Genomic DNA, 27,743 nt, shown 5'->3' on the forward strand with positions numbered 1-27,743 from the left:
ATGAGGGTTCAACTTCCTAAACAACCATGTGGCAAACCACTGATACCAACAAGCTTTGGCTGATTTCAGTGGTTCTGTGCTCCACTGGCTTTATCACTGCTTTCACAGGTAAGGGTAAGGTGTTTTATTCTCTCTCCAAAAACATAATAGACACAAACAGGACTCTTGCTAATATCTTGGGAGAAAACTAGAAAGGTATTTTCTTTTCTTTTTTATTATGAACTTAATTTACAATAAACAAAAATATTTCAATGAACAAAGAACAAACCCTAACAAGAAAGATTGTATGCAAAATTGTAAATTTCTATTACATGAGGACTAGTTTTTGTGATAGAATTTAAAATGTATACTTGTTTTTCTTTGACTTGTCATGGGAAAAAGTGTATATGTGTGTCTGTGTGCATATGTGTGTGTGCACGTGTCCGTACTCATATGCTTCCATGTATTTTAATGCAGAATCAGGAGAAAGCTGACCCTTCTAGGCTGATGAGTGTTCTACTTAGAACAATCTTTAGTGACTCTGGTTTTGTATTTGTCTAGTGAAGAGTGTCTCTTTAAAAAAATCATCATAATTTTTTTCCAGTTACATGTAGAGATATCTTTCAACCTTCATTTATTTGAATTATAAAGATTTTATTTTGAGTTTTACAATTTTTCTTGTAATCTTACTTCCCTTCCCCCATCCCCCCCAGAAGGCAATTTGCCAGTCTTTACATTGGTTCCATGGTATACACTGATCCAAATTGAATGTGATGAGAGAGAAATCATATCCTTAAGGAAGAAACATAATAAGAGACAGCAAGATCAGACAATAAGATATCAGGTTTTTTTCCTAAATTAAAGGTAATAGTCCTTGGTCTTTGTTCAAACTCCGCATTTCTTTCTCTGGATACAGATGGTATTCTCCATTGCAGAGAGCCCCAAATTCTCCTTGATTGTTGCACTGATGGAATGAGGAAGTCCATCAACATTGATCATTGCCCCCATGCTGCTGTTTGGGTGTACGGTGTTTTTCTGGTTCTGCTCAATCTCACTCAGCATCAGTTCATGCCAATCCCTCCAGGCTTCCCTGAATTTCCATCCCTCTTGATTTCTAATAGAACAATAGTGTTCCAAGAAATACATATAACAGTTTGCTAAGCCATTCCCCAATTGAAGGACATTTACTTGTTTTCCAATTCTTTGCCACCACAACCAGAGCTGCTATGAATATTTTTTGTACAATTGATGTTTTTACTCCTTTTCTTCATCTCTTCAGGGTATACACCCAGCAATGGTATTGCTGGTTCAAAGGATATGCACATTTTTGTTGCCCTTTGGGTATAGTTCCAAATTGCTTTCCAGAAAGGTTGGATAAGTTCACAGCTCTACCAACAAGGTAATAGTGTCCCATATTTCCCACAACCCTTCCAACAGTAATCATTGTCCTTTCTGGTCACATTGGCCAGCCTGAGAGGCAACATTTATTTTTGTAAAACTTTCTCCATCTCTCCCTTCCTTCCCCCATCCCCAAGCTGCACAATCATATTAAACATGTTCCCATATTAGACACGCTGTGAAACAAAAATCAGAACAAAAGAGAAAAACAAAAGAAAGAAAAAGCAAATTAGAAAAGTGAAAATAAAGTGCTTTGATTTGCATTTAGACTTCATAGTTCTTTTTTTTTTCCTGGTTGTGAGTGATATTTCCCATGACAAATCTTTTTTTTTTCTTTAGGTGTTTGCTAGGCAATGTGGTTAAGTGGCTTGCCCAAGGCCACACAGCTAGGTAATTATAAAGTGTCTGAGACCGTAATTGAACTCAGGTACTCCTGACTCCAGGGCCGGTGCTTTATCCCCTGTGCCACCTAGCTGCCCCTGACAAATCTTTTACAATTGTCTTTGACCACTGTATTGCTGAGAAGAGCTAAGTTGATCATAGTTGATCATTATACAGTTTAGCTGCTACTGTATTTACAATGTTTTCCTGATTTTGTTCACTTTAGTGAAAAGGTTTTTAACCAGAAATTTGTGAATTAACTGGTTTTCAAAATACTTTAATAATAGCACTTAATCATATTTGTCTTCCTTTGTATTCCTGTACATTTTATTTATATATTTAAAAGCATTATTCTAAGATGGGTTTCATCTTCATCAAATTGCCAAAGAGGTCCATGACCCAACACAGATTAAGGTCCAACAGTATAGAAAATACTCTGGAATATGAATCACTTAAAGTAACAAAGTTGTCCCTATTTAATATAAAGGCAATGTGATCCTTGTGGCAAAGAAAAAGAGAATAATTACCTAACTTATGCAAGACAAAAAGGGTCAAAAAGAAATTTCATAGTCCAGATTCTGATATGTCAGAGTTGGATGGAAGCTTAGAGATGATCTATTTTAGCACTCCCATTCTGCAGTGGAAACTGAGGTCAAGAGGAAAAAAGAGAGAAGGGTAATTCAGTAATAAAGATTGGACCAGAAGCCAGGTGGCTACTCTCATAGCCTTTTCATTATTATTTCATGCTGCCACTCTGCAGAAACTATATTTAAGCTACACTTTTGACTTATCTTCCTATTGGACTGTAGTGATCAACTGTAGTAAAGAAATAGTGAACTGAAGGCCACAGAGTTCTTTTGTGTTAGATCAAGTAGTCCAGAACTAAAAGGAAATAGGTATCAATAAGCAAAGGGATGAGAGGGGTGTATCAGAGAGTTGGGAGAGATTTCTTCCACTAAACAATATGATCTGTCTGGGGCAAAATGATAAAATGATAAAAAGTAAGCAATAAATTGGTTTCTGATCATAAATCAAATGAGAACTAAACTTGGGGACTCAAAGAATGCAGTACAGAAAAGTGAGTCCAAAGACATGCTCTTAGCATTATTTTCTGTGCGTGGTCTAGCTAAATAATTGATTAAAATTACTGACAAAAGAAAACTGAAGCCTTTCCCTGAAGTGAAAAGTTTAGTAACTATAACAACCACAGTACATGATCAAGTTCAAAGATTTGGTTGACATTGATTGTTTGAATCAATGCAGCATGATGTGAGGAAAAGAATTTGTGGTAGAACATTATTGAAAGATTTCAGAACACTTGGGATGAAACTTGTCATTCAACTCCTAAAAGAGAGGCAATGAACTCAACATGTAGACTGAGAAATTTTTTTTCAGTTAGAGACAATAGGGGAATTTTTTTCTACCTCCTTATACATAATTCTGACAAATTTTGTTTTTTTTTTCTGTCTCATTCATGGCAGAGGGAGGAGATGGAAGAGAGAGAAAGCAAATTCATATTAATTTAAAAAATCAAAATTAATCAAAATGAATAGCAACAGATTAAATTATTTTTGTAGGGTTTTTTTTTTGCAAGGTAATGGGGTTAAGTGGCTTGCCCAAGACCACAGAGCTAGGTAACTATTGTCTGAGACCAAATTTGAGCTCAGGTCTTCCTGACTCCAGGGACAGTGCTCTGTCCACTGCATCACCTAGCCACCCCAATAGTTTAAATTTTAAAAAGAATAGATTGACAGAGCTATTGTCTTTTTGCTGTAGTGGAGATGTTCACCAGCCACAGTAGCAGGTAACAAAGTTTTGGATGATTCTAAAGATATCTGAATAAATGAAAATTAGTTGCAATGGAGAAGCCACCTTTCGTTGGCAAACAGCCCTGGTAGAGCCATTTCATGATACCACTAAACTTGAGTTGGAAAATGCCTTCTACATCCAAAGGAAAAAACTGAAGTCAGAATGCAGGTCAACATTTTCACTTTTTAAAACTTATTTTATGCTCTTTTTTTCTTTCTCATATTTTCCCCCCATTTTAGTATTGATTCTTCTTTTACAACATGCATTATAAGGAAATACATTAAATGTGGTTGTCCATGTATAACTTATATCAGATGAATAATGGCAGGATATTAACATGTCCCAGATGAATCTGAATTTCATTGGAATAAATGATAATGATATAATTATTTTCTTAATTTTTGCTATGATTAGAATATTTGTATAGTCTTTTAAAGTTTGCAAAATGTTTTATATTTTTGCAGCTCCCCTGCCTGTTCAGACATTATTTTTTAGTTTCTATTACTAGGTCATCACTGAATCACATTGATCACCTGAATGCTAATGTTGAAAATTCCTTGTGAATGTGTCCTAGACCTGCCATTTTTTTCATCACTCTTATCAGCTCCTATCATTCAATTGTTGAATAGTTGTTTCTGCTAGTCCTAACCTTGGTCCTATAATACCAAGAACCTATTGGATGTCCTAAATGGAACTGATTATTCCTCAACAATAATCTCTTTTTTTTCAAATTTTTCCCCTTTCTGTTGAAGACCTCATCATCATCTTTTTTAGTGATAGAATTCCCATATCAAATTGGAACCATGATTCCAGTGCTTGTTCCTGGAACTGAATGGGTCAAATAAAACAGATCGAAACTCAGTTCTTTTTTTTTTTTTTTGATCCATAAGGCCTTTAAGGGAAGGTAAGGTAGTCTTTCTCTTCACTAGCTCTGTAACTGTAGGTGATCTTAAATCTCTCTTTCTGAATGCTGCACAAAAAAAAGCCCTAGAGTACCACAGTATGGTTGTTTTAAAGATGCACATTTTTTTAGTTATGAAAGTATAGGGCAAAGGCTATTACAATGCATGTACTAAAGGAAGGCAGAATATCTTCTCCAAGAATCAGGTCCTTTACATTCATATTATTGCCTGCATATTAGGTGATCTGAATATGTTCCAAAGGAAGGAAGGATAAGGAAGCTAAGTAGCATGTGGTGCAAACCAAGTAGCTTGCAGTGTATCCAATTAATATAATATATATATATATATATATATATATATATATATATATATGTATAGTAAAGTGCCATTAGGTAACATAGTACTGTACCCAGACACCAGATATCTTCTGAGAGGTTTCTGAACTCTTAGCTAATCTATTACTTTTTTCTGCAGGCACTCGAGCTGCCAATAGATTGCATTTCTATCCTTTCCCACACATCATCAAATCCAGGCTCTATCTGGACTTGGAGACTGTCATCTATGAACAAAAATGGCTTGTTTCATGAAATCTATTTGAGAAAACTGACCAAAACAAGTCACAATGATCTCTAGCAGAATTTAAACTGTTGGTCATGGCATATTTTATATTATTTAGCCTGTCCCATTTTAGGGTGACCAAATCTGCAACCCAGGAGTAGTTTAGTGATTTGGTATCAATGAGTGTCAAGTGAGTACATGACAAGGGGCTGATGCCTCTTGGCTCCATATCATAACATAGCATAAATTTTCTGAGGTGGAATGTGTAATTCAACATTCCAAAAGGAGTAGAATTCATCTCTATATCTCATTCATCTAGTACCCATCAGGGCCAAGAAAAATGAACTGCTGATAAATTTTCAATAAATTCAATTGATTAAATGAACAAATGAATTGATTAAAAAACTACAGGTTTTCCACAGGAAAAAAATAGAGATCATGTGTATCACTATCAAATGGTTTTCTTGTTGCACCTTATGGGATGGTGTAAAACACATTGAACTTACCTTTATGAAACACTGTTTATGTAACCTTGGGCAGGTTATTTGACTCCTATGAATCTGTATTTGTTCATCTATAAAATTCAAATAAAATCTACTACTCATCTTATAAAGGACTATGAAGAGAGTGTTCTGAAAATAGTAAAGTTTTATAGAAATATGATTTATTCTTAGTTATAGCTTCTGATCATTTTCATATCCATGTTCTTTATTGAAATATGAAAGAATTCAGTAGACTACTATTATTAACACTAATAGATGAGAAATCTAAAGCCTAGAAAACTAACTTGTCTAAGCTAAAATTGTCCTTCTAAAAACAGGCAGAGCTGGCTATGGTTCCTGATAATCCTAATGATTGTCCGTGGTTCTGTTTCCTCCCTCGTGAACCTAACTTCCTTTCTCTCATTGTGGTACAGGGCAATGGCAGCCTTCAATAGTAGTGAACACTGAATATGGGAAAGTCCAAGGAAAACAACTAAGACTGCAAGAATTTGACACACCTGTCCATGTTTTCCTGGGTATTCCTTTTGCCAAACCTCCTCTTGGACCTCTGAGATTCAGTCCACCCCAACCTCCAGAGCCTTGGAGTTATGTGAAGAACACTACCTCATACCCACCCGCGTAAGTATTAGTTTTCTTGGGAAGGGAGGGAATAAAATTGAGAAAAAAGGTGAAGAATTATGTTCTTATGCTTGGATTAGTTTCTAGTCAAACCATTTAATGATCCTTCATTTTGTCCTCCCCTGGGAAATAGTACTGCTTTTCTCATTTTCAGCCTTCTATCGTAAACCTTATCAGACACTGGAGGGTTTGTTGGAGACATGCCTCTCATGTTTTCACGTTGGGCTGCTCCTGAGATATGACATGATTCACCTACTCTGGGAACTTCAGTAAAAATAAAGAAATAAATAATGGTTCTATGGCAGTATGGAAACCCAGATAGATGCTGTGTACATTGAATTATTTTCTCCTTTAGAGTCAAATAAAGTCATAGGCATAAAATTCCTAGCAGAGTAGCAAATGCCCCTTGCTTCCATTAATGTCATGCCAGTGTCATCCCTAGTTATAAAATTTCTTCATTGCTCTCATCGGGTTCAGAGGATGTGAAGCAGGGTAGTTTGGAACAAAAAGCCTTCAAATAAAAATGAGGATTCTAACTGTGGGTCTGTTACTTTGTAGCTGTAATTCAGGGCAAATAACCTGACCACTTGTTTTTTGTATTGATGAAATGGGGCATAGGCTTTTTTCTGGTAATATGATAGGCATTACTTACAATAAAGTATAGAAGAAGAAAAAAAACATACATTTTAGTACAGTAGGGAAAATATTGAGGGCCAATGAACCCTAATTATTGTTAGTACAAGTCTAGGACCTGATTTTGCATCTGAATGCCCCCTGGAAAAGCATAAATATTTCAAAATACTTTTGCTACATTTATATATATATATACATATGTACTTCTCCTTTTCCACTCTTGTTCTTAACACTAGTCAATATTTTATTCATAGATGATCAGAATTGAAAGAGACCATAGGGAACCATCTATTTTCTACTATCTCATTTTGCTAAAAAGAAAACTTAAGTGACATGTTCAAAGTAAAAATTTTAGTGGAATATAAACTGAAAGAAAATCAAAGAAATGTTCAGTAATTTGTCAAACCTTAATTAATCGAGGGGCAACCAGGGGTGGAGTGATGATCTGAATTGTCTTCTCACTCTTATTTATTTCCCATATGCCCTCAGATAAGCTGGTTTCCTTCTAAGGGTCTCTAGTTGTAAAATAAGAATCTTTGACTAAGTGATCACTAAACTTGACAGCCTCTTACATGTAATTCTGTGAACCCAAATATGCTTTACTAAAATGCTGATTAAAAAGAATGATTTTCTCATATTTTGTTGCACAGATGTACCCAGAACCCTGTTGCATCAATGTACTTTAGAAATCTCTATCTCTTAAGGAATGAAAGCATCTCATTGAGGTTTTCTGAAGATTGTTTGTATTTAAATATTTACACACCAGCTGACCTGACTAAGGAAACTAACTTACCGGTAAGAAGCCTAGGGCAGGGGTTGGCTATGATTAGGAATCAATAGATTAATCATGGTTACCTCTTGTTTCTATAGCACTAGACATCTGGAAACAGCCCTTTGTCTGGAGGGAGTAGTAATAGTTGAAATCTCCCATGCCCAGTGGTTAAACTTTATGACCTTAGAAAAGTCATTTAGTTTAATCTATTTCACTTCAGTTTTCCTCAGTGATAACCTAGGAGAGGATTGCAAAGTGAATCTGGGAGAAAACAAGAAATAGTGAAATAATAAAATACCACAGTTTTTTTTAAGTGTTCTCCTTATTTAGGCTTCTTCCTATTCCAATTCTTTTGCCACATTCAACTGAAGTCCTCATATTCTTAAAACTCAGATGTGACCCTATCACTTCCTTGCTATTTTATCAGTACTACTAATAATAATAACACCCCCTCATAGAGTTATGAGGATCAAATGAGATAATTTTGTAATTCTATCGTTCTGAATTTATTGATGCCCATTCAGATACTCACCATATCAGTCCAAATTGCCTTTGAATTTTTCTTTACACATGAATTGCCATTTTCCACCTCAATGTCTTTACATAGACTTATCTCTACCTCATAGAATCCCTAGTTATCTTCAAAGTTGCACTCAAATACCACCTCCTCCTAAATGAGATTTTTCCTAATTTCCCCAGTTCCAAGTGCTCTTCTAAAAAGTTGTCTTTAATCTATTTTACATATATATATATATATATATATATATATATATTTACATACATATGTGTAATCTTGTATTTCAGAATGTAAGCCCTAGGGGAACTGATTTTGTCTTGGTTTTTCTACTATGAGGCACAGCGGGTAACTAGGTCGCACAATGGATAGATCACTGACCTTGAAGTCAGGAGGATTGGAACTCAAATCCATCATCAGACACTTGATATTTACTAGCTGTGTGATGCTGGACAAGTCACTTAACCTTGATTGCCTCAAATTCTGGGCCATCTCCATTTGACCCGATTCTTATCTGGCCACTGTACTCAGATGACTCTAGAGGAGAAAGTGAGAATGTTGACATAGCACAGCACCCCCTCACTCAAATACAATTTAAGTGCTCATCATGACATCACCTCCCTTGATGTTATGGTCTTTTTGAGAACAAAGGTTAGACATCACAAGGTACAATCTGATTCATAGTATATGCTTAATAAATATTTGTTGGATTGGTTGGCTTATATGTGCAGTATACCTTCACAAATTTTCTTCCCTTTATTGAATGAATGAATGAAAAAAGTATTTCCATGGAGTAACATGGGGTCAAAATGTCAGAGCTAGAGATGACTTTAAGGATCACAATCTTTGCACCAATTTAGAATTTAGAAAAGGAAATTAATTAGCCTTGGATCATAAAACAAGGTAGTGATATAGTATGCCCTTGAACATAAGTCTGTTGATCTCTATTCAAGGAGCCTTTCTACTATAACATACCTCTTCCCTAAAAAAAGGGTTATAAAATGTATATGCTCTGAGTAGTTCAGACATTCACTTTCTGAGGTTTCTCTTAATTCAGAGTTCTTTGATCAAAACAATTTTCCTCCTTATTTTTCAGGTGATGGTGTGGATCTATGGAGGGGACTTGAGATTGGGTGAAGCTTCAACTTATGATGGGCTGGCCCTCTCCACCCTAGAGAATGTGGTGGTGGTGAGCATTCAGTACCGATTGGACATCTTAGGGTTCTTTAGGTAAGATCTGGAGTTCAGAAATTCAAATGATACCAACAAGTTGCGTGAAGCTGTCCTTAGTATTCTCATTTTTGAAGTTCTCTGATTCTTTTAGAGTCTGATATTTGAAAAGCATGAATTTAATGAACTCACCCTGACAAAGAATATTTCTATTTCCTGCAGTGACTTTCCTGGAACCTGTATTATATACATATATATATATATATATTATGTTATATATAAATATATATAATATATATGGGTGTGTGTGTATGTGTGTGTGTGTATGTATTTGTTGTATTACTTTTATCATGTAATATTAAGGTTTCAGGGCCTGAGGTAAGGACTGTGCCTGTTGTACTGTGAGCATGTAATTAGTACCAATGTCACTTGTCACACTCTAGTTGGTCCTTTGTTGCCAGAGGGTATCAGTTGATATCTGTCCAATCTATCAAGGTTGGACTGAAGATACTTTATGTATTCATTCATTCCTTTTGTACACATTGAGTCCTTTCCATGTAAAAACCATACAATTCAAATGAACAAACATTTATTAAAAATGACTAGCATGCTCACCATTCATTATGAAGTTGGACACAGTTAGGCATGGAGGTAATCTTGTTTACAGTCTAATGGTAGGAAAGTTAAAAATAATGGGGAGATAGAGGTATAAACATCTTATGAGAAATTTGAGAGGGAAAGTCCTTTTTCATTTATGAGAGAAGAATATCCAGGGAAGGTTTAAGCAGGAGGCAGTACCGACTTTGAACCAAAAAGGAAAAGAGAAGATTGGACAGATATCTAAGGAGGGAGGGGTGAGTCCATTGCTGGCATGGGCGATATGTGAATAAAGTCAAGAAGAGAGAAGCCAGGATGAGAAAGTGGGATATAGTATAATAAGGTTAAACTGAATCAGAGAATATATAAAGGGGAATAATTTGAGAAAAGTCTGGTCAGGTAGACCAGTATCAGTTTTTCTGTAGTTTTGGCCAGGAGTTCATTTTTTTCATTGATAAGTTATTTTTTCAAGGATATGTTCTGAAAGTTTTTTCCACATCCATCTATATGCATATGGATATTTTTTAAGTTACAAAATTTCCTTCCACCCTCTCTTCCCACCTCCCTCCCCTCAGCAGAGAACAGTCAGGTTAACATTGTACATATACATTTTTGATAAACATGTTTACAGATAAATCAAACTTGGTATGAAGAATTAGGATTAAGGAAAAGAGATACATAAGAGATAATTTTTATAAAATGTTTATCAGATTCTGAAGGGTTTTTGTTTTTGTTTTGTTTTGTTTTTGTTTTGTTTTGTTTTTCTTCCTCTGGATGGGGATTGTCCATAGCCCATCTAATATGGTTGACCTAGCTCTCTCAACTGCAGAGCAGAGCTACTTCTGTCAAGATGGATCACCTTACAATGTTGATGTTGATGTGTACATTTTTCTCTTTGTTCTACTCCTTTCATTTAGCATCAGATCCTGCAACTCATTCCATGCTTCCCTAGAATCTGACATTTATGTTTTTTAAAGCACAATAAATTTCCATTGTATTCCTGTACCACCTTTTCTTTCCCTTGAAGCACTGGAGATGAACATGCTTCGGGGAACTGGGGTTGCTTAGACCAAGTGGCAGCCCTACACTGGATTCAGAAGAATATTGCCAACTTTGGAGGAGACCCGAGCTTAGTGACCATCTTTGGTGAAGCATCAGGAGGTTTTAGTGCTTCAGCATTGGTGAGATTTCAAAGTACCTTGCTTTGATCGATCCATGGGTTCTTTCATTGTTTCTGAACTCAAAACAGAAGCCCAAGCTTCTGGTATAAAAAGATACTTTAGTTCTTTAAACAATATGCAATGATCATATGTGATGCAAAATAGTGGACATATTTACTTAGCATATAGTAGAATATGACTTAAGTACAGAGATCTAGGGGGTATAGAATGTACTCATTTTTCAAAATGATATACTTTTATATTAATAATAGCAACAACTATCACTTTTAGCATACTTTAAAATTGTTTTCCTTACAGATTCCATAATAAATAGGTAATATATACATTATTCCTCCTCTTATTTTTAAAGATAAGAAAACTGAGATGCAGATGTAGTGGCTAAAGTCTCACTGTCATGAAGTCTAAATGGGACTCATTCCCATGTCTCTAGATTCCATATCCAGTGTTCTTTCCATGTACTCTAGGTAGTTCAGAGTATCATCAAAATCTACATAATATTTCCTTAAGATAACTGAAATAAACTTTATGAAATTAGCACACTATTGACCATATTTTATTTGATTGCACTGAGACTTTTGAATCATGCTGTAAGGAATCATTTTGCATCTAAGACAAGGCTTTGAATCAATATTTTAAGACAAATTGGGGTGGGGGAGAGGAAACAAAAAATAAACTTTGGGGAAGGAAGATTCTAGTACATTTATTACTACAAGCATTTTTAAAATTTAGGCAGAACTATAATGGAGTGTGATAAGCTGGGGAAGGGAATGTTCCCTCTGCTATTTTCTTATTTTGACTGTTTTTTAGGTAGATTTCAGGCAGAGCTCAATTCCATGATTTCATCAGTAATATGAACGCCTGATGTGCAAAAAATGTAAATTAGTAATTGTTCTGTAATTTATGGTCTTAGAAAACTCCTTGAAGAGATTGACAAATTAAATCACTTGTCCAGGGTCACACAATCAGTGAGTGTTAAGGGAAAAACTTGTACTCCAAGGTTGACCTTCCATGTATTATATCAGCCCCTTTCTCACTGACCCTGCCTTTATTTTAGCTAATTATTTTAGTAACTAAGTGCTAAATCCAGTTTTTTTTTTAAATTTAGCAAATGAAGATAGGGTTTGTCAGCATCCTTTAAATCCTCCAAAGCCATGGTTGCTCTACCCTAGTTACAACTGTGGGGGTGAATTATAATTTCATTTCCATCTGCTGTTCTCTCAGGTTCTGTCTCCTTTGTCCAAGAATCTCTTTCATCGAGCTATTTTGCAGAGTGGAGTTGTCCTTTCCAAAGATTTGTTTACTAACAACATCAAACCAATTGCTGAGGTAGGCTCTTAACATTTCAAACACTTGACTGCATTGAAGTGGTCAAGCTACAAGGGACATTAGAGGTCATCTATTTTAACCACTTCATTTTCCTTAAGAATTGAGATCCTGTAACTCTTTTCTGATGACAAATGAATTGAAAATTGAAGGGATGCCCATCAGCTGGGGAATGGCTTAAAAAGTTGTGGTATGTGATTATGATAGAATCCTATTTTTGTCATGGGAAATGATGAGCAGAATGCTCTCAGAGAAACATGGGAAGTCCTACATGAGCTGATAAGAGCACAATTATAAGGTGATCAGTTGTGAATGGTTTAGCTTTTCTCAGTTATATGATGATTCAAGATAACTCTGAAGGACTTGTGTAGAGTGCTATCTATCCTAAGAGGAAGAACTGGTGGTATGTACATACATATTGAAGTATGCTTTTTTACTTTATTTTTCGTGAGGGTTAATTTTTTAGGTCTATGTTTTCTTTCACAACATGACTATTATGTAATTTTTGCATGACCACACATGTATAATTTATATCAAATTCCTTGCCTTCTCAATGGGGGGGGGTAAAAGTGAGAAGGGAAGAAGAGAGAATTTAGAAATTAAAGTGTTAAAAGTGAATGTTAAAAGTGTTTTACATGAAACTGGGGAAAATAAAATACTAAATAAGAAAAGAATGGAGGACCTGAGTAGGGAAGTGACTTCCTCATGTCACATAGGAAGCAAGGGACAGAGTCAGGATTTGAAGTCAAGTCCTCTGACTTCAGATTTACTGCATTCTTTTCCACAATATGTTATTAAAAAGTCACACATATAGTCCTTTGTATATAATTATTCTATCCTATGGACTACTAGGCTAAAATATCCCATTATATTTTGATATAGAAAATTGCAGCTTTTGCAGGATGTAAAACAACTACATCAGCCATCATGGTTCATTGTATGAGGCAGAAGACAGAAGATGAGATCTTGAACATAACTGAGGAGATGGTAGGTGACCTTAAAGTCCTTATTTCTTGTCCCTTTAGTAACTTTCACTGTAAGTGGTTACTTCAGTCTCAAATTTCCCCCATGCAATATGAATGATTTTTATGGTCAATATGCTGTGATTTCTGGAATGATAAGTACCCATGGTTTTTGTTGTTTTATTAGAAGTTTTTTTTTTGCCAGAATACTAGTTGTATTGTTAGGAGTATATGTTATGGCTTATAAGAAGGCCAGCAAAGAATTTGTCTCCTGTACTACAACTTGCATACCATTTGGAAGCTTTCTACTTTTGCTAACTGGATGCTAGGTTTGGTTGTTTATATGTTGAAGATTTAAAGTACTACAATCTAGGGGTGGCTAGGTGGTATAGTGGATAAAGCACCAGCCTTGGAGTCAGGAGTACCTGGGTTCAAATCCAGTCTCAGACACTTAATAATTACCAAGCTGCATGGCCTTGGGCAAGCCACTTAACCCCGTTTCCCTTGCAAAAAAACCCCCTAAAATAAAGTACTACAATCTGTATCTGTATTTTGATACAGTATGAAAAAAGTCTTGCTAATCCCATCCTAGTTATAGCTACGATTTTCACAAAGGTCCCTGCAACAGACTCTAGTGGATTTGACAATCACCTAAGATATGATCTGGGAAATGAATTTCTTGGTTTCATTTATGATTTTCTCATGTCTCAGTATAACGGTCTAGGCAAGAAAACCATTTGATTCTCCCTCAATTCACGTATCTTAGAGAATTTATTCTTTTAAAGAAGTCTAAGGCAGGGGATAATGGCCTATGTATCCTGGAGCCATAGAGAGTCTCAGGTGTTAAGGCTTTCCCTGAAGAGAGGGATATTTACCATATCAGTTATTATTTTCTCCATGAATCATCCTAACCCTGGATTAAGATTGTATCCACATATGAAGGGCAAAATATAGCCTTGAAATGACCTTTTAATTCCTGAAATTAAAATGATGTTAGACAAATGAAGGAAAGATGTTTATTAGACCTATAGTGACTTTTACATTTCCTTCAATTCTTTACTTTCCACATGTGGTATTATTTTGTTAGCAAGGAATCTAGGGAGAGTGTAGAGATTATAGTGAAATACATACAATTACAGGGGAAATGAATTATGTTCAAAAACAGTTATGAAAATATTTTAAGTACTTAAAGCAATGTTGGAATTCTTCCTAGAAGAATGTCAGCAACATGGGCATAGTCTGCACCAAATACAATCTTTATTTTAGGCATACTGAATAGATAGTGCTATCCTCTTTTCTCCATTTTCTCTCTTGGAATGGAGGTCAAGTATTGTATGAGGCAGAGATATTCTATGAAAGATTAGATTTTGAACAATTTGGAATAAAAGGAACCACCAATCATTTCTAAGATAGTTTGTCTTACCTGTATTTTCTTCCAAAGGCCTATGATGAGTTAGGCGTAAATAAGAGAGAGAAGGACTTGAGGTAGTGGTTCCTGCGATTCTCTTTGTGACTTTTACATCTAGGCATTGCTAGGCAATGTGGTAGACCAGATACCTATAAACTTTGTACTTCTTTCCTGAGCACCTTCTTGAGAACACTATGAGAATGAAGCTGATGATGAAGGGAATTAGCAAGATCAGTTCTTTCTGGGAAATTTCTCTCAGTGCATTCTATTTTTTTTCCTTCACAGAAATTTCAACAATTGGCTTTTAACGGAGATCCCACAAAGGTAAATTATCTTTGTTATTTTGATTTTAACTTTTGATTCCTTTAAGTTAGTTAACACTTAAGCTAGTAAACATTTAAGTTCATAGATACCAGGTTAAGAAACCCTATTAAGGCTTTATGTAACTTTTTTTCTCTACTATCCTAAAGTCTCTGCCAAAATAGTTCTATAGTAGAGGATTCCAGAAATATTTTTTAAAATTCATACCAGATAATTTGAAGTAAAAAAATACAAAAAACATTCTCGACTAGAGAACCATTTTAGGTGAGTCAAGGATGCCCTACAGAAACTCTCAGAGATGAGGCCGAGGCTCTGGGCAATTAAGTTTATTCTTACAAATCTCTACCACTCTTTGCATACCCTGTGAAACAACTGCAATTGCAACAGAAGACTTTTACTTTACATTAATTATTGACTGGAAAATATCTAGTTTCTTGTCCATTTGAAATTCCAAGTCTTGTTGATTTGATTTAGTAGAAATTACAGATCATCCTAATCCCACTTCTCTTATCATCTTTACTATAAATTTAGTCATCCTTGTAGGTAGATTAATGTATGCAGAAGTCACGAAGATTCCATTTTTCTAAAGTTGTTTTCCTAAAATTGTAAGTTCAAGAAGATCTCTTGAACTAAGAAAAAGAGATTCTCTCCAATTCCTCTATTTCTATGTATGGTCTCCTGAATTTTCTAATTCTTTGTCCCATGATTGTACTCAAGTTCTGATATGTACTTTAGTTATAACAATCCTTTGAGAGTCTCCTTCTGTAATCCTGTTGTTATTTATGGCAGTTTGCTACAGAGGAAAGTGTCCTGGATTAGAAATCAGGAAAACTCAGATTAGTGTATTAGTTTGGGCTTTGTCAATCTCCTCTTAGAGCCTCAATTTTCTCACCTGTTAAAAAGATGCAGTGAAGAATTTCTTTTCCTCTAGGTGAATATGAAAGCTTCTTAAGAACAAGGACTGTTTGAGTTCCAACTTCGGAATTCATCTATCACTAGCATATAATTATGAAAATGCTTATGGAATAGAATATTTGTTAAATAAGGGTACTTGTCTAAGGGATTTCTAAGATCCCTTCTACTTCTGATTCCTATGATCCTGTAACCCCTTAAACCTCAGTTTTCTTATCTGCTTGAAAATGCAGTATAATAGTCCTTTCACTGCTTACCTTATGACATTGTCAGAACAAAATGAGATAAGATGCCTATGTGACTTATATATATGAAAGTGCTATTCTTATACCTTAGACAATTTTTTTAAAAAATTATTTTTAGGCAATTGGGTTAATGACTTGTCCAAAGTCACACAGGTGGGCAATTATTAAGTATCTGAGGCTGTATTTGAACTTGGGTCGTGCTGACTCCGGGGCTGGTGCTCTATCCACTGTACCACCTAGCTGGCCCTACCTTAGACAATTTTATTTATGGATTCATGGAATCATAGAATTTAAAAATTGGAAGGACCTTTATTTGCACTTGTCTAGGTCAACTCATACAAAAAATCACTGTCACCTAAGGATATTCAGTTCAATTTTTGCTGCTATTGATGCTGTTGCTGTTGCTTAGTTGTTTCAGTTGTGTTCACTAATTGTGCCACTTTTGGAGTTTTTTGTCAAAGATACTGGAGCAGTTTGCCATTTCCTTCTCCACCTCATTTTATAGGTGAGGAAATTGAGACAAACAGAGTGGCTCAGAGCCACACAACTAGTAAGCGTCTGAGGAGAGATTTAAACTCAGGTTTTCCTGAATCCAGGACTGACTTTCTACTCACTGTGTGACTTACCTGTCTGCATTTCAATTTAGGAAAGCTCTAATTAATAAACTTTTCCTGACATGAAGCCTAAATGAGTTCTTTGCAATTTCTACCTGACAGTAATTTACATTCTTGAACATGGCTGATGTTATCTTACCCTTTCTACCAAGTCTTATGTTTTGCAGGATCTTCAATAGAACTTTATATATCATAGATTTAAATTCCTTCACCATTTAAATAACTTCATCAGGTACTCCTTTGGGTACCCTTCAACTTGTCAATGCTCTCTGGATGATGTGTAATACAAGCAAAGTACAGTGGGACTATTATTGTCTTATTCCTGAAAGCAATGCCTCTCTTAATACAACCTAAGTTTAAATTAGCTTTTTTTTTTTTTTTGGCTTCTCTATCCTGACTGATATTGTCTATATAAAAAAGTCTCCAGATCTTTTCTAGACAAATTGCAATCTAACCATATCTCCTCCATATTGTACTTAGGAAATATATCAAGTATAAGATTTAACATTTATTGCCACTAAATCTGATTTTATCACATTCAGTCCAATGCTCTTTCAATATATTTTTGAATACTATCATTCATTATGTTTATCTTGTTCTTCTAACACTGGCTCATGTGCAAATTTACTATCATGCATTATAGGCCTTTATCAGAACCAGGAATTTAAAAGCTGAAATAGCATACAACCAGATGTGTGTTCCTGGAAAACTCTGATGTGGATCTCTTGGAAAACTTATACTGAACCACTGACCATCTAGTTTAGGCCATAGGAGATTAAAATTAAGGAGAGGCATATTTAGCCTCCAGAAGGGAATATAGAGGAAGGACATGGTAGCTGTGTTGAAGAAGATGAAGAGTTGTCATGTGGGAAAGCAATTTGATTTTTTCAATTTTGACTTTGTAGACTACCTCTATGAATGATGGGTAGAAACTGAAGAGTCTTGATTTTAAAAGAACACTTTTTTAATAATTAGAACTATTTAAAAACAATAAATTATAGAGGAAATTCCAGTTCAAGTTCAGTTTAGAATAGATGACCTTTGAATTCTCATTTCTCTGACTTAGATTTTTAACTTCTGTGACAGAATAAATAAACCAAACATGCAAAATAAACATATGTGACAGTGTATTTTTTTGTTTTATTTTGCTTGTTTGTATAGTATATATATAAATCCAAACATATATAGAGTTGTCTTCATATATTATGTCAATAGGTATTACTATATGGGTTTATATGAATATATATATGTGTATGTAAAAATAAAAATATATTTCTATATGTATGGGTTATGATACTAGCTCACAGTTCTGGTTTTGATTGCTTCATAATTTGGTGATATATATAATATATACATATTTATATATAAAACACATTTTACATGAACCATCTTGTAATACATGTAGTCTTGTAAACTGATATTTAGAGACTGTAAGGGATTTGTCCTGACAGTTGGTCATAAGTATTGGAGTCATGGATCAAACTTTGACTTATTGCTTCCATGTTCTATAGTTTTTACTTTATGATTAAGTAAATTAAAAGTTACTTTCAAAGAGGAAAGAAATCTATATGAAATAAAATAATGAGAAAAAATTCCTTGGGAAAAATGTACTTGTTTGGCCTCAAAAAGATGAGGAAATAACATATCCACATTCAATAATTCGTAACCAGGAGAATCTTTTACAATGGACTTATATAGTAATCTTTTAATATACTTTGAACATGCAACAAGTTTAACAAGTTGTTTTTTCAGATGTTCTAATCTATTGTACTAAAATAGTTGTATACAAGTCAAAAGTAATTGATCATAAGTAATTAATTCATTGTGAGATAAAGACAATGTCACAACTATCCTTGAATTTCAGAAATCAGATTCTTTTCTTTGCTGATCTTATCAAAAGATAAAGTACTGTGTCCCTCCATAAGCTTTAGAGAAAGTTATATAATAAAATTTTTCTTGTTTGAGGAAATTCAACCCTCAGTCATATTGTTATTTCTTTTCCTTCCAGAATTATATATTCTTGCCTACAGTTGTGGATGGGGCATTTTTCCCCAAAAGTCCTGAAGAGCTCCTGGCTGAAATGCGATTTGATGGCATTTCCTTGTTGATGGGAATTACCAATGATGAATTTGGTTGGATTTTGCCAACTGTAAGAGCTTGTGTTTATTCTGAATTCTTGGGTTCTCTTCCTTTTCTCAATTTCCCATTGACTGAACTGAGAAAAGGCTTCATTTAGTATATTGGATTTTCTCATCCTTCATTTAATATGCCGTGAAGCAATATGATACTGTGGAAAGAGCACCAAATGTGAGACCTGCTGACATAGGTTTGAATTTTGGGTCTTTTTTTTGTTATTATAACCTTCTGTAAATTATTTAATTCTCTTCTGTGAACTTCAATTTCCTTATCTGTAAAATGTTGAACTAGATTGAAGAGCTCCTAAAACCTGTGATAAATTTGCTCACACACATATAAATGGTAACTATTCATGTATAAAGGGTTCAAAATAATCTCTACAAGTGGTATCTATATTCTAAAGGATAACATTCTTAAAAAGTAATAGAATATGGTTTTAGTATTAGTTAGGCTCCCTTTGGGTCTCATTGCTCTGAAAGGAAGCTAGAAACTGTCCATTGACCAATCCTTTGGGGACCATAGAAATTCCAGTTCTGTCTTCCTAGAAGAAATGGGACAAATGCTACTTTTAAAAGTTGAAAAAAATGCTATTTTTTCATCTTTTTTATTTGTGTGATTTCTTGGTCCATATAGTGAACCATGTCAGTTCATTCAACTCATCCTACTCATCAGAGAATTTTACTTCAAATTTGAAGATAAAATAATTTCCTTCATTTGTGTCAAATAGATATTTTTAATTTCCTCTCATTAACCACTTATGCTTTATGGTTTAAACTTTGAACTTTCTTCTTCTTCTTCTTTTGCAGGCAAGGGGATATCCTTTGTCAAAGGATGGATTGGACCAAGAGGAAGCAGCAGAACTATTGTGGGACTCTTATCCAATTGTTGTAAGAAATTTAGAGACATAGAATATAAGATCTAGGAGGGAACTTAAAACATGGATGTCCAAAGTCAGAAAACACTTAGAATGTTAGAACTCAGGGAACCATCAAATCCCTGAGATCCTGAGAAGGGATGTAATCTTCCAAAAGTCACATATCTAGGCTGTGACAGAGGTAGGACTTAAATCCATGTCTCCTGATGTCCATTGCAGTACAATTTCCAGAGCAATTTAATTCTTTCCCTTTCAGGACAGACAGAAAGTACTACTCAGAGAGCAAAGTAGCTTAACTGATAGATGTATGTTTAGGTTAGAAAACTGAAAACTCCGTGTTTTGTTTTATCTAATTAAAGCAAATTTTGAAAGTTGCATATTCTAGCATCATAAATGTTAGAGGGCAAAATGATTTCAGCAATAACCAAAAAATTGAATTTATTACCCATAAAGAAGGAAGAGATGTGGTCCTCTCACCTGTAAGTTAAAACCAGTGAAAAATACATATAATGAATTCATCATATCTTCTCTAACCAATATCTCCACTCTATTTGGAAGTATTCTTGCCCACCTTGAAGCAATGTAATAGCATACTTTTTTGTTTTATCTTTTCTAAGGCATTTATCCAAATATGCTTTATGTTATGTCTTGCCAGAAAAATTCCCCTACAGAATCACATAACCATGAACTTATTCAGCTCCCTATCTACCATTTCCTGCAATAGGAATTCTTCCTTTTCATCCCTATATTCTGCTAAATGTTTCACACAGGGACCTAGCAAAAAAGTAATAATCCTTAAAATTCCTCCAACTGTCAATAATATATACCACTAAACAACATTTTTAGATAAGATACATTTCAGGTTAAGTCAGCATAATAAGCAATGCTACAAATAGGTTATTTTCCTAGACAATTTAAAGCAGAATTTCATAATATTGCAATGCAAATTACAATGTTGATAATACATTCACAATGTTGTAGAAGATGTGAGTTGGGGCAATTTTAAGCAAGACATCAAGTAAATAGAAAGATGAAATGATGAATAAATGATAGAAACAATTAGTCATTTTTTACTTCTTGTTTCATTGACCATTTTAGAAGATTCCCAAAAATCTTACTTCTGTGATAACTCAGAAGTATCTTGGAGTGACCAATGATCCTGTCAAAAAGCAACGACTTTTTCTGGATATGCTAGGAGACTTGACAATTGGAATTCCAACTGTGATTTTGGCTCGGCATTTCAGGGGTAAGTTTCTGAGAACCATGAGGGAGGAGATGAGCATAAGATATTCCTTCAATTTTTTAGTCAAAGATATTAGCCTACTCCCTGGTCACTTGGGATGGACCATACCCAGAAAAAGGATAGATAGTTGCCTATATAATGAAAGAAGTTAATAGATTTGAAGACCTGAATGGAAATCCTTGTTTGAATATTTCCTGTATAGAAATGCATAGTGCAAGGACATGCAGTATATCATGGTGGAGTTAGGAACTGATTGTGAGAAAGGGGGATAGCTTAACCTAGATTAGGGACATTGGTCAACTGGAGAAGAGAAGCACCCTAATCTTAATCATGGCTGATAAATATTGATTGCATAATATGCAGTTATTCCTTCCCCATCATAAGTTTTCCCATCATAGGTTTGAGATATTGAGGGCTGGCATAAGAAATTAAATGAGAATTTTTTGAGAGGTTTGTTTTTGAGAGTTTTGTAGAAGATGCAAATGGCACACAAAGGCCAGTAGATGTTAAAGAAAAAATTTCAAAGCTCAAAAATGCAAAAAGATCTGTATAGTATTATATAATATCCAGCTAAATTTTACTATAAGGTATTATAAACAATGAATAAAAGAAAAAAAAAGAAAAATTCAGACTTCCAGATCTATGCCCCTAACTCCCATGAGGTGAAAGGGATTTATAGTTGGTAGGAATCATCTAGTTGAGCTCCTTCCCTTTACATTTTGGGAGCCAAAGAGGAGACTGCATGAACTTCCCAAGATTATATCTATTGTGTGAAAAACTAGATCTGGTTGCCTTTATCAATCAATTGCTGGATAACTGTGAAGGGATGATATCAAGGGTATTTCTACAGGATATAATGGCCTTAACTAGATGGCCTCTATTCTCATAGCTAAATATAAGATTCTATACCAGGAAGGCAGGGCTTAGACTTTTAATGAAATGATTTGGGATAAATAACAACTTTAAAAATAACATACTTTATTCAATGTGGGCCATTGTTCTGCATGCCTCTGTTGACACCTTCAGTTATTTTATGTCTTGAACCTAGGCTTTATAATTTTTAAAATTATAATGTTGCATAGCACAAACTTTTTAAAAAAGCTTTCCAGAGGTTGTTTCAGGATTTCCATCTGTAATAAATGATTCTAGAATTTTCTACCACTTTCTTTCCTTTCAGATTCAGGGGCACTCACCTACATATATGAATTTCAGCATCCCGCAAGTATTTGGAGAAACCTGAAACCAGCAACAGTCAGAGCAGATCATGGAGATGATCTCTTCTTTATGTTTGGGTCTCCATTTTTAAGAGGTAATGGATCTTTATTTCCTACATAAGCTTTATAAAAATACTACCTACTGGTCTTTTTTGAAAAATAATTTTTAGTTCTTATATGTTTTCAATACCTTTAGATTACTAAAGTGTCCTCCTATCCTTTATCTTATTTGGTCCTCACAACACCCCTGTGAAGTAGATTATTATCCCCAAATTATGAATGAGAAAACTGGGGAATAGTGAGTAAATTGACATGAGATGTTAGTCTCCTGTCACATTTCTGACTATTCATCAAAAGTCTCAACCACTTGTCAGGAATATATATGGGATTCTTGTTCTTGGTGGATTGAAATAGGGAACATCTGAGATCCTTTCTGACCCTAAGATTCTCTAATTTATCACAAGTAATGCCACAAGCTTTCAAGATAACTTTTCTTCAGAAATATAGTTTCCTTTCATTGTTGCCTTACTTTAGGAGATGCTGGAAAGAAGGTTAAGAGAGCAAAGAGTCTCTCTGTCTTTCAAAATTGGAGAGCACATCAGCATTCTATAGACATGTAGCTTCCTTCCATTTTTGAGCTATGACCTCTATTCTTTTCCCAAATTTTCTGTTCAAGTATGGCAAATGGTAACTGATTTCATTGGGATGCCTATGGATTCCTAAGTATTACCCACTCAGGAAAAATTATCTGAGTCCAATTTTCTTTTGACTTTACTTTTCCATTGTGCACACCACAAGAAGTCTTCAGGTAGAATGTTAATACTATAAACACTCAGGTTTTAGATGGCTCATTGGAACTTGACCTAATGGTAGGAACAATGGATTTGAAACTTTAGAATCTGGGTTCAAATCTCATCTCTCTCTTACTTATACACTCTTAGAAAGGTCACATAATCTCCTTTTTGGCTCTCAGCTTCCCAAACTGTAAAAGGTTGGGGCTCAAAGAGGTGAGTCCTCTCAGCTATAAAATCTTATATATATATATATATATATATATATATATATATATATATATATATATATTTATCATATATTCAGCTCCAGGAAAAGCACATAGGAAAGAGGCAATGTGCAAAGAATGGGCCAAGAAGTTTGGGAGGAGTAGGAAGCTTCTAAGAGCAATTAAGCTATGAAAGCAAAGAAAGTGGGGTGGACACTGAAGATAAATTTTGCAGTTTTGCTCATTTACAACTTCTAATCACATTCCAATACCTATAATTCTAATTTCAGATGGTTTCTCAGAAGATGAGAAGCAATTTAGCAGGATGATGATGAAATATTGGGGCAACTTTGCTTGGAATGGGTGAGATTCATATAGAAAATGGAAATAATTAAAAACTTTTGTTGATATGTTTTGTTTTCATATCACCTGTTCTTCTCATGATATCCCCTCTTCCTTTTCTTCCTAAGGAGCTTCCTCTGATAACAAATAATCAAAAAGTTTCGGCAAAAATAACAAACTTATGAACCATATATGACAGATGATGAAATATCTATTGATGGTCTCCCACCTCTAGAAAGTAAGAAGTATAGAGAAGGGATTTTCACATCTCTTTTTTAAGACCAAGTTTGGCCATTACTATGAGAGAATTCATTTTTATGAATCATTACTATTCTTTTCATTAATGTTTTTTAATTATTACATGTTATTCATGGTTCTGGTTTCTCCATTTACATCAGTTCAGGTCTTCCAATATTTCTGCAATTCATCATATTCATTATTTCTTATAGCTCATTACTTTTCCATTTCATTCATGTTCTATAACATATTTATCCATTCTTCAAATCATGTTGGAACATGGAACTCTCCCCCATTTCTTTCGTACTACAGAAGACTTTAGTATAAATATTTTTGCACAAAATAATTTTATATCTTGATTTTTGTCATTATCTTCCTTGAGCCAAATGACTAGCAATGGGATTCTTAGAGTCTAAACCTTTTGATCTTTTTTATTTTCATAATACCAAATTATTTTCTAGAATGGTTGGAACACTTCAGAATTCTACCACTAGTGCATTAGTTTGCCTGTCATTCTGTAATCTTTCTAACCTTGACTAATCTGTCCTTTCAACATATTTGTCAATTTTATGGATGTGAGGAGAAACACTGGGATTGCTTTGGTTTGTATTTCTCTTCCTAGAAGTGATTCACAGTTCTTTTATCTGGCTGTTTATAATTTGCAATCCTTTTATGAACGCTTCTCATATGGAATATTAGGGAATATATTTTAGTCTTGTTTTTGTGTCAAACATTTATTAGAAATATTTGACAAAGAAAATATTATTTTCATAAATCTGCGATATACTCTCCCATAAATGCATATGACATCTATATGGAGAGTCAGGATAAATTTAGAGTAAGATGGTAGAAACGTAGGGAATTATATGGTCAAGACTAATCATTACACTATTATTGTTATACCTAAATGTTCTTTCTTTCATTTGGAGTCCTTTTAATTCTCCCACTTGAGGTACTGCATCTCTGATGGATATATTGCTGAACTGGGGGTCTTAGTACCTATTCTTCCCTATCAAATAACTCTTGATTGCTAGAACTAGTTTTCTCTTGAATTCCTAGATAGCTCTTTTTCCCCCCTCTCAGAGGTACTACCACATGAATGACTGTCTTTCTGAATCTGTAAGTAACTCTAGAACTACTGAACTAGTTTCTACTTCTGGACAAATAGTGCTCCTATTAGATACTATTTCCAAAAGGGGAAGGAAGGAGAAATTTTTCTTATCCTCAGTCAATACCTCTCAAGGTCCAGGTTCTTCCTTAAAGGACTTCATTAAAGGGACCTAACAATATTTTTCTAGTAGGTATTTGCTTCTTCTAATTCAAAGACAGATGTTCACATTTTGTAAAGAGATCACAAGGATGTTTCCATTTTATTAATATATTAATAAGTCATCATCATTGATTATATTTTCTTCTTGAGTTATCTAAGTAGAAATGGAACAAAGAGCCACATCAAATAAGGACTTCTTACCCAAGTAATTTATCTTCTTGGCTTTATCAAACACTGGGTTCCTGAGTTCATTTGTTTATCAATCTTCCTTATCCAGTCTGTTCTACTGATTATTTTTCTGGTTTTTAACCTATACAAAATAATTTTGATAATTATTGTTTTATTGTATTATAGGATGTCTTGAAGTGTTATCGACAAACATGGAACATAATAATGCTCAAATACTAGAAGTTTGTCTCAGTATATTTATTCAATTCTCCATTACTTCTTCACTTTTCTCACTATGATCACCAGTAATTAAGTGGTAATAATGTTTAAAAATTCTTTGTTATATTTCCAGAAACCCTAATGGTGAAGGGTTGCTGAAGTGGCCTCAATATGATCAGAATGAAGAGTATCTACAAATTAACATTACCTGCAAAATAGCCAAGAAGTTGAAGGCTAAGGAAGTGGCATTTTTAACTGAGCTCTTGGCAAAGGAACCAAATGAAGAGTAGGGAGATCATTTTTAATGACCTGTACAGGTCAACCTGTGGACCTGGACAAGAAGAAATTGTTGCCTTGCTTGGGTGCCTAGCTCTGGTGGTAAGGGAAATTCTGAACATGAAGATGGAGCACCAGGGTACTAGGCAGAAATGCAAACAATCATTTGTCAACATCATGAATATGAGGGTGAGGGGCCCCTCTGCTTTGACACTGACATATTTGGAGTCCAGAGTCTAAAATATTTTCTTCTCATAGTGCTATAAAGAATCAGTTTTCAATGGGTATGGTTGTTTTGGGTTGGATTATATACAATCTTTCTTTTGTGATTCTTGCTACTTACATATATATATACATGAGATTTTGTCTTTCTTATGAGAATAAATGAGCATTTGGAATAATCAATATTAGCTCTTGTATTTGAATGTCATCACAGTTTTTCTCTGTAACTGAATTATAGAAGTTTAGGATTATTGTACAAAATTAGATTTTTAAGTGCATCATCCCAGAATCTCTATTTTCCTCATATGACTTGGCATACCAAAAAGATTAGGGAAGGCCATTTGCTCATGAACTGAAATCCTTGGACACCAAGAAGTAACACATATCTTCAATGTACCATTTCTCTTTCCTACCCTCTGAAGCCTCTTGCTTATAGTCAGACCCACTCTATCACAATCTATTTCAAGTCCCCCAGTAGTTGTGGCATGATATGTATTTAAGATTCTTCTCTTTTTCTTCCTTCCTTCCTTTATTTTTCTTTTCTTCTTTATTTTCTTTCTCTATTCTTCTTCCTTTTTTCCCTTTTAAAATTCTTTTTTTCTGCTTCTATACTTCCTTTTTTCCCCTATTTTTATTTAATCAAAAATTTTTGAGAGTTTTTACTTGTAGGTAGCTGTTATGCTGGGTGCTATGCAAACAATCACACAAGAGAGACAGCTCTGCCCACAAGAAGCTTAATATTAGAATACTATATTCAAGAAGAAATATAGATTGTCACATGATTGTTGCATCCCTTTCCAGGAAGAATAGTGGTATTGATTTGGTCCAATTGGCAATACAAAGAAAGAGAAACCAGGAGGAGGGACTGTTGTGTTCTAATAAATGACAAGGCCCTGGATAGGTCTGGTGACATGGTAAATAACTGATTAGAATGTGAAACATGGTCTGAAGTCAGATAAATATATTGGGTTAAAGTGAAACAATGAACCTGTTTATTACCCCCTTTCTTCTTCACTCACCTTCTTTTTCCTCTTTCTGGCCTCAATTATTCTTCCCAAAATCTTTATTAGACAGATAAGTCAAGGGTTTTAGCTTTATCTGACATATGAAAGAATGGAAGTGTTGAAACTTTCAATTTTTGCTTGTTTGTTTTTGAAGACATCTGGCTAATGAGCTTCAAATCCAAGATTAGAATTAAGATCTTTAACCCTAAATAACTGCGATTTTCCTTGTCCTCAATATATTCAACTTCTCTATTGTCCCCCTCATACACAAACTGATACATAGAAGCTTCCTATTCCTACAAGTTTACAGCCATTTTTCCCATACAACCCTGTGAGACAGGCAATTGAAAGTATGTATTATCCCCATTTTACATATAGAGAAACTGAGCATCAAAGAGACAAATTTGCTAAAGGTTTTCTAGGTTGTAAAAGAGCTAAGATTAGCACTCAAAATTTCTAGAATCCACCTCACCACATAGCAACATAGGACAATAAGTGGAGGAAGAATATTATCATCTTTCTTCAAGTTCTGTAAATTCTTTCTCTCTTCTGATCTTGACTCCAATACATCAGCTCTTCCTCTCAGCTGTAGATATGGCCCAAGCCTTTTAGTCAAAAATCATTTACATGTCACTTTTTAAAATGTGATATAGTTTTAGTCAATATAATGATTGCAGCAAATCCTAGGGACAAATTGGTGGTCACCAGAAGATTTTTGATAAGATTTAATAAAATTGG

The 27,743-nt window shown here is 34.5% G+C and overlaps 1 protein-coding gene across 1 annotated transcript; it reads left to right on the forward strand.

The window, feature by feature from the left end:
• Positions 1-26,176, forward strand: LOC141505447 (liver carboxylesterase 1-like). The gene is made up of 14 exons (XM_074211285.1): positions 1-108; positions 5,944-6,148; positions 7,432-7,576; positions 9,164-9,297; positions 10,862-11,015; positions 12,237-12,341; positions 13,221-13,325; positions 14,994-15,032; positions 18,809-18,949; positions 19,743-19,823; positions 20,909-21,056; positions 22,231-22,362; positions 23,558-23,630; positions 25,637-26,176. The coding sequence occupies exons 1-14, from the start codon at positions 27-29 to the stop codon at positions 25,791-25,793; spliced, it is 1,701 nt and encodes a 566-aa protein (XP_074067386.1). The 5' UTR covers positions 1-26; the 3' UTR covers positions 25,794-26,176.
• Positions 26,177-27,743: the final 1,567 nt, after the last annotated feature.

The sequence above is a fragment of the Macrotis lagotis genome, chromosome 1, assembly GCF_037893015.1.
Source record: "Macrotis lagotis isolate mMagLag1 chromosome 1, bilby.v1.9.chrom.fasta, whole genome shotgun sequence".
In the NCBI taxonomy this organism is placed as follows: domain Eukaryota; kingdom Metazoa; phylum Chordata; class Mammalia; order Peramelemorphia; family Peramelidae; genus Macrotis; species Macrotis lagotis.